This window comes from Aedes albopictus, chromosome 3 (genome assembly GCF_035046485.1).
Source record: "Aedes albopictus strain Foshan chromosome 3, AalbF5, whole genome shotgun sequence".
In the NCBI taxonomy this organism is placed as follows: Eukaryota; Metazoa; Arthropoda; class Insecta; order Diptera; family Culicidae; genus Aedes; species Aedes albopictus.
The window spans coordinates 152,113,980-152,128,015 of NC_085138.1; the positions used below are offsets into that span (position 1 = coordinate 152,113,980).

General features: G+C 37.0%; 1 protein-coding gene across 35 annotated transcripts in view; it reads left to right on the forward strand.

Moving 5' to 3' along the window:
• LOC109431900 (tropomyosin-2) overlaps positions 1–14,036 on the forward strand; it is a 164,621-nt gene that overhangs the window by 133,717 nt on the left and 16,868 nt on the right. For 11 of the 35 annotated variants that reach the window (XM_062842703.1, XM_062842701.1, XM_062842704.1 and 8 more), the window contains 2 exons: positions 6,533–6,602; positions 9,241–10,110. In XM_062842703.1, the coding sequence (XP_062698687.1) occupies positions 6,533–6,602; positions 9,241–9,848 (678 nt within the window). In that variant the 3' untranslated portion in view covers positions 9,849–10,110. Of the gene's footprint in view, positions 1–1,337; positions 1,401–6,532; positions 6,603–7,081; positions 9,018–9,240; positions 10,111–14,036 lie in introns of those variants that run through there. The other 24 variants (XM_062842711.1, XM_062842707.1, XM_062842709.1 and 21 more) reach the window with 5 other exon arrangements.

Here is a 14,036-nt window from a genome sequence, read left to right on the forward strand (position 1 = left end):
CGGTCCACACTAATGGTCGTTACACAAAGCTAATGCATTTTAATTAATTTTACGGTCAATATCCGCATCAATTACCAAAAATACCGGCTTTCGGAATCGCCATCAGCTACATTTATCGTTAATCTACCTACCTGTTCATCGTATGAGTATATTAGTAGCCCCCAAGCGATGAAACCTAGTAGTAAATAGATAAACAGCTATAGCGCTATAGCTATAGGTTGCGCACACGTTAGTGATCTTTATCTCTCTCAAACGTACAAGTCTTTGATCTTCTCCTACCAGTCCGAATCGAATAGTTCGATTCAAAATCCCTGTTGAACTTTACCGATAGGCATGCTGCCGACGACGCCGTCGTTATAAACTGCGAAATTCGTTATCACAGCGCGCCATGTCGTAGAATCACGAACGAACACTGATAAAAATATGTGTGTCTATGATATCTTATCTTTCGCTTGAGCACGCTTATTTCACACACTGTTGATAGCTATCTTCGCTTACCCATGGCTCTAAGCGAAAAGAAAAAAAAAGCGATTTATTGTGCAATACCGAAACGACGACACCTACTCGTTTATCAGATTTATCAAGAACTCAATCCGTTCGAAACGTTTGTACTATAAGCGACGTTTTTGAAATACTTTTCAATGAAGTGATACGATGCAATGTGTGGAATTCTCCACGGTTTGATGATTCATCCCATTGGTAGTTGAAATTTATTGATTTCGGTCTACGTTGCATTTTTTTCATCGAGGAAATGCCAACACTGAATCAATTTCCAACCATCTCGTTACGATAATGACATTGTCGCATTATGTATTTGCTGTGACAATTTGTCATAGATTTGTCCGTTCTTGGTAAACATTGCATCACTGTCGAATTTAGCTTCTCTTTTGTTACAGACAAACATTGTCGAAATTATAATTGTAATCCGTGCAAATTGAGACAAAGGATAAGCGCGCCTACTTTGTTGTTTGTTTTGTGTCTCTTTTATCAGACAATCCTCTTTCCCGCTCTTGATTCGTTTCTTCAACACATGTCTTCTTCTACAGAACTACAGCATATTTCGTGTATATATATTGGGTTGTTAGTTTTCCGCCATTCATCCGGTTATGGGATCTTCATATCTGCTACTACAAGAATGCTGATTGTGTAAATAGTAAGCCCTCTCGGTGAAAGACTGTCATCCGTGACTACTGAAGCCTACGACTCAAGACCAAAATGACCCCTTCTCGGATGCGAATGTGAATTACCACTATCACCTGTCTGCACTTTTGATCATCTTTGAATCATTTTTTCTCATCGTGCGTGCGTACCCCGACCATCACCATCATTTCGAGTAGGCCATGGCATCACGTGATTCGGTAGAAGATAAAATCCACCAGTTGAACGATAAGTTGACCAATGTAAGTGTTTGCTCCCACCACCGTAGTAGCAGTGTCTCTGGGTGTCACCCATTTCGCCAACTACTGTCGGTGATAGGTGGCACCCGGGAGTACATTTACCCTATTCCTCGGTTGATTGCATAGGTAACGTAAGGGCCTTTCGGGTATTTTTTGGATAGATAAGGGGCTGTTCATGAACTACGTGAACCACGTTTTGGGCATGGTATCCAGAATTTTGTGACCGTTAATTGCCGCCAGAATTCTGCTCACTTTCTGGTGGGGATCAGCCAATTTGACGTTTGGCTTTTGTTGTTTGGCAGTTGATTGAAAAGATCGATCATCAATCGTATCGATTAACTGTAAAACGACACAGACCAGACGTCAGATCGGTTGATCCCTACCAGAAAGTGAGGAAAATTATGGCGACTCTTTGCCTTTTTAGAATCCTCTTTCTAGCATTTTACAAGCACTAATGGCCGCCAGAACTTTCCTCACTTTCCGGAGGGTTCAGCTGATCTGACGTTTGGTTTGTGAAGTTTGACAGCTAAGCGATAAAATCGATTATCAATTTTATCGATCATCTGTCAAGTGAGACTGGTACAACGTCAGATCGTTTGGTCAATACCAGAAAGCCATTAAATTTTTGACTGCCATTAGGCCATATGAATAAAGCTGAGTAAATACTCTTTACTAAATCTATGTGAAGCCGTGGAGTAATTCTTTGTGAATCTTCACAGAGATTTGAATAAACAGTATTTACTCAGCTTTATTCATATGTTCTATTAGCGTATGCTAAATGCTGGATACAAATAAACATTCATGACTCACAAACAACCTCTTATTGTGTGCACAGAACAAACTAAAAGTAAACGGCAGTAGTGGTACTTACGTAATTTATGCAATCATGGGCTGACTTAGCTTCGTCACAAATTTGGGACAATAATAACATTTCACTGGAGGTTTAAGTTAATAAAACAATGCAAATAAGATATAATCGGAGTTTGAGGTTAATGAGTCACAGATAAATACTCGAATAACTTATGGGAAGGGCCTAAAACGCATCACAGATAAATTTTTGCCAAGTCTTCGAAGTATTGTTTCAATTATAATTAAAAAATTTCCATGCTGAACTTTAAATAAGGTGACAAATGGTATTATCGGCAGGTATGATCACTTCGTCATAGACGGTTTTTGTCGACAAATCTGCCTGAAACTTGACAGTATATAATTCAACTTGCTTGGGAAAGATTTGAGGCCAATTTTAAGTTAAATAGGTTACAAAAAAAAAAAACCCATGACGAAGAGCAAAACGGCCGAAAATACGTAAGTTCCCTTATTTACAGTTTCCAGTCAAAATTCCCCTTAAACATCACTTGTATTATGACCAGTGATGCCATATGAACTAATCAAACATCTGATCCAAAACATAAATATTTAGATATTTAAAGATATTTATAGAGAAACTCCGAAAGTATCTAATTTGCAAACATTATTGCAAAAACTTACTGGAGTGGTTTCCTTTCAAAATCTTTCTTAGAGAGGCATAAAACCACATTAGCTTTGCCACAAACATGATAGCAAATAATCTATAACGAAAGGCTCTTGCATAACTGGTTCATAACTGAGCCAGAATCCAAACCAAACTGACAAAATGGAATCAAAACTTTCTTCGGGAAAATCAAAAAGAAATCTCCAAATTTTCCACTAGATTTTTTCAGAAACCTTATTTTGTAGGGTATTGTTCCAAAAATTTCTTCAAGGATTCCCACAAACCTTTTTTTAGAAATTTGGCCAGGAATTTCATTGAGCGTTTCTCAAAACATAATTTCATATATGCTTCTTTTTCCTCTTTATGGCTCTACGTCCCCACTGGCACTTGGCCGGCCTCGCTTCAACTTAGTGTTCTTTGAGCACTTCCACAGTTATTAATTGAAGGTTTTGTTTTGTCTGCCATTGCATGAATTTGTATATTGTGAGGCAAGTACAATGATACACTATGCCCAGGGAATCGAGAAAATTTTCCCGACCGGAACGGGAATCGAACCCGCCGTCTCCGGATTGGCGATCCATAGCCTTAATTCATATATGCTTCTTAACTGTAAATCAAATTCCCCAAAGTTTTCGAATGTAAAATTTCCGGAATTTATCAAAAAATCCCCATTAAATCATTGGGGTTCATCCAGAGGGCTTAGCTGTTTTTTTTTCAAACGCTTTCTCGAAGATTGACAAGCAACACCTCCCAGATTCCCAAGAAACTAAGAAACTCTCACTGTATTCAATTTGGACGATTTAGAAATAGGAATTCTGAAACATCCTGTGGTAAATTTTGAAGAAAAAAAAATAATAAAAGCTTCATAATGAAATTTTATTATATTCATTTTGTTTTTTTTTCTTTTTTTAACCCCTCTGATTTCCTTTCGGAGCCTTTCTCAAAAACAAAAAAACACAAAACGTTTTCATTTTTGCCAAAATTGTAACGTACACTTTTCTTTCTCAAAATATTAATTCTTCTGATTTTTCCTAGAGTTTTTGTTTTGTCAAATTCTCCAGACAAATTTTCCAGAATTTAGCTAAGAAACTGTATTTAGGGTTAAGCTGATTTTTTTTGTAATGCTTATTCGGATTTTTACAACCGACGCCTCCCAAACTTATCAGGAATGCTTTCGAAATTTTCTTTAGGCATTCTACGAGAATTTCACAGAATATTCTTGGAGAAATTCTCGGTACAATCATCACAAAGATGTTTGTATTGGCATCTTTGGAAGTATTCTTGGAGAAACTCTCTTAGCACATGCTAAAAGTATCCACCGGATTAATTTCGGGGAAGTTACTTGAAAAAACTTAAATGAAATTCCTCAATGATATTAAAAGAAATTTTGGGAATTTCAGGGAAGTTATCGTAGAAATTTGTGATGAAAAATTCTTAGGGAAATTCATGCAGAAATCCTAAAATAATATTCTGCAGGAATCCTCAAAGGCGATTTTGGGATTTTTTTTTAAATACCCCTGGATAAAAAGTTCTTTCCAAAAATGTTCTGAAGGAATCTCTCTCAAAGATTTGTGGAAGAATTTAGGATTCAAATTTCTTCTTAAGAATTCTCTTGAAGACTTAATAAGACATTTTTGGAGGAATCCTCGGAAAAATTTCTAGCAGAATCTTCGGATAAATTTTAAATGAAATACTTTGGAGAACAATTTCTGGAGAAAGATTTTCATTTAGAAATTGATGAATTTTTTGAGTAACAATTAAAGAAATTTTGGAGAAAATTTCCCAAAAAAATCTTTGATGAGCTCCTGAAGTGATCTTAAGAGCAGTTCCTTCAGCATCCATTAGATAAATGTTTGTATATATCCTCTTAAAAATTCAAGGATAAATGTTTAAATGTATCGTCGGGAAGAATTCTTTGAAGGAATTCTCAGACAAAACCTCTGTTGAACTCATGAAGGATGTTCGGAAGACGTTCTCCTAGGAATTTCAGGAGAAATCTTAGAATACAAATATTCTGAAAGAATCCTTAAAGTTTTTAAGGAAATTCCCCTGCACAAATTCTTTGCAGAAATGTTTTGAAAGAAATCCATGAAAAAGCTTTCGGAAGAATCTTTGGAGGGATTTCTGAAAGAATTGTTATGGAGTTTTTGCAGGAATTCTCGAAAAAAATTCTGGAGGATTCTGTGGCAAAATTCCACATTGAATACTTGACTCAGTCATTATGGGAGGCTGAGGCTATTTTTTCAAATTTGTAGAATTGCAAAAAATGCGAATTTTCCGGAACCGGGAAGCCTTTGAGTTAGAGTCAAAAATGTTATAAATGAAAGTGACGCAAACTTGGGTTTTTTTAATTGTAGAAAGTAGCTGTTACTCTAACTTTAGTGATGCGTTATCCGATTTTTAAACTTTTGACATTTTACAAGCACGTGGTTTTCCAATAGCTGAACTATTGTTGAAAAGTATGGATTGTCTATATTATTTCAAGAAAAACCAAACTGGACAAGATTTGCTACATTTATAGCGTGATAACGTATCTAGATAAAAAAAGAAAAAAAAACTGCAAAAAATTTGAAAATTGGCTGCACTTCGCTAATTTTTTTAAAAACCACGTTTTCATCTAAAAAATCCAACGTTTTGACCGTTTGTGTAACATTTTGATGATAGTATGATGGACGCCACTTTTTGGTAATATATTTTCTATTTGTTTCTTAGAAACAAGCTGGCAACATTTCTTATGTTTTCAATGTAACCGAATTTCTTCCTTTTTTCAAACATTTCTTAACAATTCTTATTTTATGTCACTGACTTGCCGTTCGTCATTCGGTGCCGCAATATAAGTTCCATTAAATTTTCAAAACAGAATTTTCTGAAAATTTAGTTGTTTTTATTTCTTGGAAACATTCTGGCAACATTTCTGCACTTTTTTCAGTGTATACAGATGTCATTCTTTTTTATTTTTATTTTTTTTTTCTAAAATTTTTAAACACTTCTTTCATTTGTCTGTGACTGTCCGTCATTCGATTTGATATAAAGGTTAAAAAAAAATCAGAGATAAGTTAAATGAATATAAAAGATTTGAAAAACGAATGAGCGAAAACTAACTATATTTTTAGCATAAATTATTTCCACTATTTCTTCACTGTGATATCCTGTTTTTCCGATCTTTTGGATTTCTAAAATTTATCTTTTCGGCTTAGATATTGATAAACACTGAAAACATACTAAGCGAGAAAGACTTATTTGGGCTATTTAACTAACAATAGGGTCATCCTGTTCAGATTACGAACACTAGCGTAGGCTAGTGAATAGAATTTTCTTTTATAGTTTAATCTTCTGTTATGGTGGAGGTAAGCAATTGGTGTTTGTTGTTGGTTTTTCGTTTTGTCTATGTCAGTCCCTAACCCACAAAATTTTAAATATTAAACGGTTAAGAAAATGCATGCTAGTTCTAAGAGAAAAGTTTGCTGCTTTAAAACGATTGAGTGCTTCTCAAACAATGAGACGACTTTTTCGATGAAAAATATCTGATGAGCTTTGAAAGAGTCGTCCATATAACATATCTAGATTTTGACCGCATTTCTAATACATTTTTTTTTTCTCTTCGTGACATCGTGGACATCTTCCCATCGAATCGTATCCGAACACTCACTCGTGAACCGAAAAGGCTGAGGCTCGTGCTGAATTCGCTGAACGTTCCGTTCAGAAGTTGCAGAAGGAAGTCGACAGACTCGAGGGTAAGTTTTTCGATCGATAACCAATGCTCCTACGAACAGTACTTGCTAACACCGAATTAGTCATCGAAACTTTCCAAAGTTTATATTTGCGCTAACACAATTTTTGAGCAAAGCGAAAATTGATTCCCTTTAGAACACCTTCAAAGCAGCTGTGATTTTTTAGCGACCTAATAGCTTTGAATTTTAAATTACCTTCAAGTTTGAAACGAGATTTTATTTTTAATTTTGTTTATTATTTAACCCTATTTTATCTGAAACATTTTTCTTTTATTTTCATGTGTGATTTTTCGTTAACCCTTAAAACCCTAAATACGACCTGAACCAAATGCCGTTTTCGATGTTGTGTGCCATAACACCTCTGCGCTGCTATATATTTTCTCGCGTCGTGCATCCTTGTGTGAACTGTATCGCTAAACCAATACAATGCAAACTCGTCAACACCGAACAATCATCGTCTACACTAAAAAAAAAATCATCAGACGAACTAATGCACGAGCGTGCCAAGAACAAAATGCTGCAGGAAGAGATGGAAGCAACCCTGCACGACATTCAGAACATGTAACCGTGGCAACGGATGCTACTGCAACGCCTACTACAACTACAAACAAACTTCCAAACAGCAACCATACACCAATCAACAAAATAGAAGATGGCGGAAAAGATGCTGAAACACTGAAAAGTTATGGGCCCCCACACTAGTCCTCGGGTGCCGTCAAATACTACTTCCGCCGACAGCATTGTTGTTCTACTCGCTGCTGTTACTCTCATCGCGTTATTTGAGGCTGTCACATCTTCTACTTCGTCTATGTTTTGCTGGAAGAACAAAGAAGACGACACACTTAACATACTGCTGCAAACAACACCCACAAGTATAACGTTAAGGAAGGATCTGTCACGAAACAATACACAAACACAAACACACATTTACCAACCAACCAACATACAAATACCTACTCACGCGACCGCACACAAGTCAAGGTAGCAAAACGTTATTACACATAGGGGATGCCACTGAGAAGCGAGTGACATCTACCGGCGAATGGAACCCGGTAGCGTGCGACTTGCGTTTATTCGATTATATTAGGATTATTGTACATTCGCATGCCAAGTGGACGAACATTCCGCGTACATTAACATTCGAGTTTTTTCTTTGTCTCTGTTCAAAGCCAATCAAAAAAGACATTCTACTCTTGTTAAGTAGCAAGTATGCTGGACAGCTTAAAGTTTACTAGGATTATGTGAATAAATTAGAGAAGGAAATCCGTTACTGCCCCATTAATTTTACATTCTTGCGATTGCGCCGCCTTTCGATTGATTTTACAATTCACTATTGTTTCTCCTTCAAGATGCCTATTTTCCGTTTTTAATTATTTTGTCTTCCGGTTGTTTTGTAGAATTTAAAGAAATGTCGCGCATTTAATGTCAACCAAATGCATTTATTTGCTGTATAAAAACATTTTGAAAGGCGGAAAATGATCATTCCAACTTTAGCGTGCAGCGTGTCACCGTAAAATAAAGAACAATCGCCACAAAATCAAAACCGATTTTCGAAATGTTATCAATGATTAAGAATTGCACAAAAGAAAACATACATTTGCAAAACTATCCAGATAAGGTTACACACCCATAGAGATTTAAGTAGTTCGAAGATGCCGCGGAATCGATGAATTCGGCAACAGCAAAAAAATGGTTCAATTCGTATAACGCGTGCATCTACTCTCGTCGTCGCTCTGTACGTTCGTTTCGATAGGATTTTACTCTTGAGTCCTCTTCTTAATTTTAGTTTACGTTTCGTTTCTTTCTGCAATAAGTTATCACTATTTTTATTTAGAAACCCGAAAGGAGCAGATTAAATGCATGCAGAGAATAATTTATGAAAGAGCAGTTCTTTTTATGAATAGTTTTTAAGGAACAGCATGAGATATTTCAGAAAGTTGTAGGATCGGTGGAAAATCAATCGGAAGAACCGGATGGGAATTCGTTTTAGTTAACATTTCAATGTGCCTTCAATCCGTCAGTTGTTTTGGCAAGCGATTGCTTCTTTTCCGATTGATTTTTCGAGCCGGATTTTATTGATGAGGAGAACATGGCAAAGCCATTTCGCGAGTATTTTTTGTCTTCTCTTGCGTCGTAATCTAAGCGCAGTTAATTGGTAAGGATTGGTATTCCGTCAAGTCCATTCCAGAAACCGAGTACACAAACACACAGACAGGAATCAGATCAGATCAAAGCTCGAGAGAAGAAGTGTACACGCAAACTTCACGATCAATACTGTTAGCATTTAGGAATCAAAAGCATTCATTTCAACGTTTTGCCAATAAACCAACAAAACCCAACAACAACAAAACAACAGCAACTATAAAATGATATCATATTTGAGTGTTTATAATAATATATTATTTTATTTAAAGCCGAGTTTGCCTGCGTTTTATTTGCTGTATATGCGTTCCCAGATGGTTTGCCAACTATGTGTTCTATCTATTTCTATCTCTTATATTTATCGCTTCTGTTGTGCTTTTCTCTTCTCTTAATTTGCGTAACTTTCGTTGAAAACCCAATCCTAAACCTAAACCACCAAAATGCGCACCAAATAACATCACCGGCAACACCTGCGACGCCCTGCGGCTTCCGAACACAGACGAACTTATCATCGAAAAGATTCGCTTCGCCGAGATCGGAGACGATCTGGACTTTGCCTTCGTCGATCTCATCCCCGGCGTCGATCCCATCTGGACCGAGCGTCGCCCGAAGCCGAAGACTCCACCACCGCCACCGAAGCTGCCGACTCCACCACCAGCGCCCAAGGAGGCTCCCAAAGAGGAGGCCGCCGCAGCCGGCGCACCTGCCGCAGAAGGCGGCGAGGCCGCAGCCCCGGCAGAGGAGGCCAAACCGCGCACTCCGAGCCCATTCGAGCTCCAGAAGCACTTCCCACCGGAGGGTGCCGAAGTCCCATACGTTCGCTCGGCCACCGGCACGACGCCGCCGCGAGACATTGCCGCCGAAACGGCCGCTGAAGCCGAAGCACAAGCAGCCGCCGCTGCCGCTGCTCCACCGGCAGAAGGTGGCGACGCAGCCGCACCGGCACCCGCTGAAGGTGAAGCTGCCGCCGCTCCTGCCGAGGGTGAAGCTGCTCCGGCGGCGGAAGCTGCCCCTGCTGATGCCGCCCCAGCTGAAGCCGCCGAAGCCGCCCCGGCGGAAGCCGCTCCAGCGGAGGCCGCCCCAGCAGAAGAAGCACCCGCGTCCTAAGCCATACCATCAAAATGTCGCTTATTCCTTCTTTCCTGAATCTATTTTATACTGTTTCCGTTTAACTTTCATTTAACGCGTCGCTGGCTTGAACTCCCTTTAAAACTCACTCTCTAAAACAAGACCGGATGGTTCTCAATTTTATCTCACTTGTTCGAGCAGCCTTCGAGCCCGTTAACCGTTAACTAGTTTCTATCTCACATTTATACTTTAATTTTCCACTGAATAAACTCAATAATTGCTTGATTTATTTTGTAATGTGCTTTGGTTCGTTTATTTATTTATTTCACGACGTGCTTGTGAGTTGTGGTTCTCGTTCGTTCACTATTCTGGCTTAACCTGACAAAAGAGATGAACTAAAAAGAAAAGCCTCCCGTTACCTACAATACTGCTAGTCGATCAACAAGAGGAAATATGCTTCAATATTAGAAACTTAGATGATTTCAACAATTTTAAGGTTTTAGGCAGTACACTTCTGATGACACAAGAAACTACCTTTACTCAAGGAATTACTACTGGAACTGCTCAAGTACTATTGAGTGAAATTTCTGGGAAAATTCATGGTGCAATTTTCCGACCAACTCCAGCCAGAATTCCGAGCAGCAATCGGGACTAGCTGGAGGCATTTTTGCATAGAATTTGCATAGAATTTCTGAAATTTTAAAATTTTGATCGATTACTAATCAAAGTTGGTTTTAGAAAATGTCAAAAACTCAGCTTTATACAGCATTCTGTTCGCAAAATATCAGAAAGTTTGAGACCGCGACTCCTTATAATGGAATCCGGCATGCACCTGCAGCTCATGAAAACGAATCTTCCAGCATTCGTATATTCACAAAGAAAACCTAGTTCTAGAAAAAGTTTTCTAATTACTTGTTTTTTTTTCTTCTGGAAACATTCTAGATTTCCAGTAGAACGCATTAATGAAAAAAAACCTTAGTGGGATCGAAGTAATGCCTCTTAAAACTCTTCCAATTGTTTTCCGGAAGTTTTAGCAAACATGCTTGAGAAATTCTTTCGAAGCGTATTGTAGTTAAATGCCTGGTGACATTCTTATAACTTAAAGAAACAATTTGGTATTTTTTCTGTAATTTTTGAATGTTTTAAGAATTTCTAAGTTTGTATTCTCTCCAAACATTTTGATTTTCATCTTACTTTGAAATTTTCAAAGTTCCAGAAATCTTAATCAATTGTTTTTTTTTTTTTTTGATTTTTATGCTTCAGTTATGTTTCTGACTTTACCAATAGCTTGTGTTATCTCAGAATCCTTGCAATTTATCGTCAATATCACAACCGTAGCTCGATGTGACATATTTTTTGAGTTTTGAATCAATTCAAAGCTACGGAATCCATGATGATAGTTTTGTATGGCGATTCCCGTAGAAATTTTAAACTTTCACCAACTTCCGTGAAACATTTGAAATTCAGTTGAAATACTCTAAGCTTGACAACAGTTTTAGATTTTTTTGTTGGAATTATTATGAATGATTTAGTCTCAAGCTGCTGTCAAATTTCTAGAGTTTCTGGGATAAAATATGTATGATTTCAAAATCTTATGAAAGCTTGCAGAACCTTTTTTAAATAACGTTTGGGAGAAGTAAATTTGCTTCAGCAAGTTTTCTATGATTTCTTATTGCCAATTTCGATCTGTAATTTCAAGAAGAAGGATAAGACTTTGTTGTAAGCATATTTTGGTGCGCTGCGATAATTTAAAAAAATCTGAAATGGTGTCGTGACAAAAAAAGCTTGGGATTCAAATTTTATTTTTTTAAACTTATTTTTTAACTACTTTTTTTTAACTTATGAGCTAATTCTACACTTAGTTTGGGAACCTGTCTGTGGTACATACTATAAATGGGTGAACGACACAAGCTTTGATAACCCAAACCGTAAAAAGTCGACATATCCACTGAAAGACGGCAAAGCTTTTGCGGGTTTTCCGTTTTTTCGTCTTTTTTTGTTTTTTTTTTTTCTGAGATATTTCGAATTGGGACAACGTGTATCGTCCCCCTCGGGTTTAGCAGCACTGTCAGTCTGTGAAAGGGTAACAAGTTATTAGGCCGAAGTACGTTAGGCTGAAGTACGTTAGGCCGAATGGGTCAGTAGGTCGAAATTCAAAACTCCTTCATAAATGATGGTAAAATGTTTTTTTGAACTCTCTCAGAAGATATTTTGTCAACCTGCGACATACCTCGCTTGCAGGGCATACTAATATATCCTAAACTATGATTTTAGGCGGTCACTCTACCAGATCTCCCATCAGATATTTTTCCTTCTTAAAAATAATGTTCTTTCGAAATGTATGCATTCATAATAATCAAAGAAATCAACTCATTCGGCCTAATGACCCAGTTCGCTGTGCAAGTATTCAACACTATGGTTTCAATTGTATAGCTTTGAAAATTGAATGAAATTATCAAGTAATGACACAAATATTTCAAATTTGTATGGAGCTTTGACTTTAGCCAAATCCTTCCTCTCCCCATAAAGTCTAAGTGGTTTATGAATCGCCTCTTTTAAGGCTCTTTCTAGAGTTGTTCACTTTATTGAATGAAAAATAAAAAAAATTGATACCCTTGTGGAAGAGTTTGTTCCTCCGACAATGTAGCTAAGAAAAAAGATTCCCACTTCATTAATAATCAAAATCCAGAATTGGAAATGAGGCGTGGAAAAGATGACAAAAAATATCTATATATATATAAATGCAGTGGCATACGTGGGACCGCGCATAACTTGCGAACGGAAGGGCCGATTTTGGTCTTTTTAGTTTTGTTCTGTTAGTTTTCACCCAAGGAAGGTTTATGAGGCAAAAAAAACATGGGAAAATTGCGAGTTTTTGAAAATTGGTCTTCCGTACATTTTGACCGGGGACTTGGTCTTGGCTAGCAACTTAAAAAGTCAAAAAACGCAGTAGGCAAGACAAAGTTTGCCGGGTACAGCTAGTTTAAAATAAAAAAAAACTTTAGCTAGTGTGCTTATAGCATACAGATTCAGGCGAAATTCATGTCAGAGTCCATACAAAATTGTAAGAAAGACTTTTAGCAAAAATCTTTGGAGAAATTCCTTGTTAAACTTCTAGCATAATCCCTGGGATTGTTTCTGCGAAAGCTCCTAAGAGAATTTATAGTGGAATTTCTAGCGCAATCAGAAGAAGTTGCTGGATGATGACCATGCAATGTTTTTAGTGGCATTAAAGCATACACATTTCTAACGCAATTAGAGAGTTTCTGAAAACAAACCAAAGCTTCCGAAAAAACTCTGAACCCAACTTCTGGCAATGAGTTGTGGAAGAATGAAAATATGTTCTATTTTCAGTGATATTTCTCATGGAATCTGAAAAGGCGTTTTTAGCAAAAATCCAAGATAAATTCCCAAAGTAATTCCTAGTTTAACTTCCAACCAAATTTCATGTGAAATTTCTATGATTTTTTTTGACGGAAATTCCGAAAAAAAATATATCCAAATTATTCAAGAATATTTTTTTTTGAAAAACTTTTCAATCTGGAAGAGACGAACCAGCCAAGGGCTGAAAGTCTCTATGATGTAGACAAATCAATCAATCAATCAATTCAATCTTGAGGGAAGACTTTTAACAGTATCTGAAGATATTTTTTCTGCAAAATACTCAACGAATCTATAGATTTTGCTAAGATTTTTGCCATTACTAGCTTAAATCAGAAAAAAACTTAAGTGCCCAACCAGAAATGCATAACAAAATTTAAAACAAAATTAAAGATTTTATAAAATAAATTTGCGACCTAAATTATTGTAGCAGTTTCTCTGCGGAAATGTTTCAACAATTCATGACCATACCCTTAGAACTCTTAGCCAAATAGAAGCCTAAAGTTTCAAAACATGTTCTAAATACACCTCGAAGCTCATCCTGTTCTCCTACAAGCTCCGTAAAAAGTTTTCCAAAATACAATAAAACAATTTCCGATTTTTTTCGTTAATATACACACTTAATTTTGATTCTTTCTTCTTCTCTCGTTTGTCGGGTGAAGATCACTGCGTCCAGATTTTAGAACTATTGTGATATACCCTTTTGCTGTGAGGTACGCAAGTTATCTCAGTAACATATTTGTCACTGAGATACCTTGGTATCGACTGAACTCAAGACCATCTATTATTGATGAATAGAGATCCTGAGTTACAGTATGTGACTCCCCCATTCTGGCGAGACTAGCT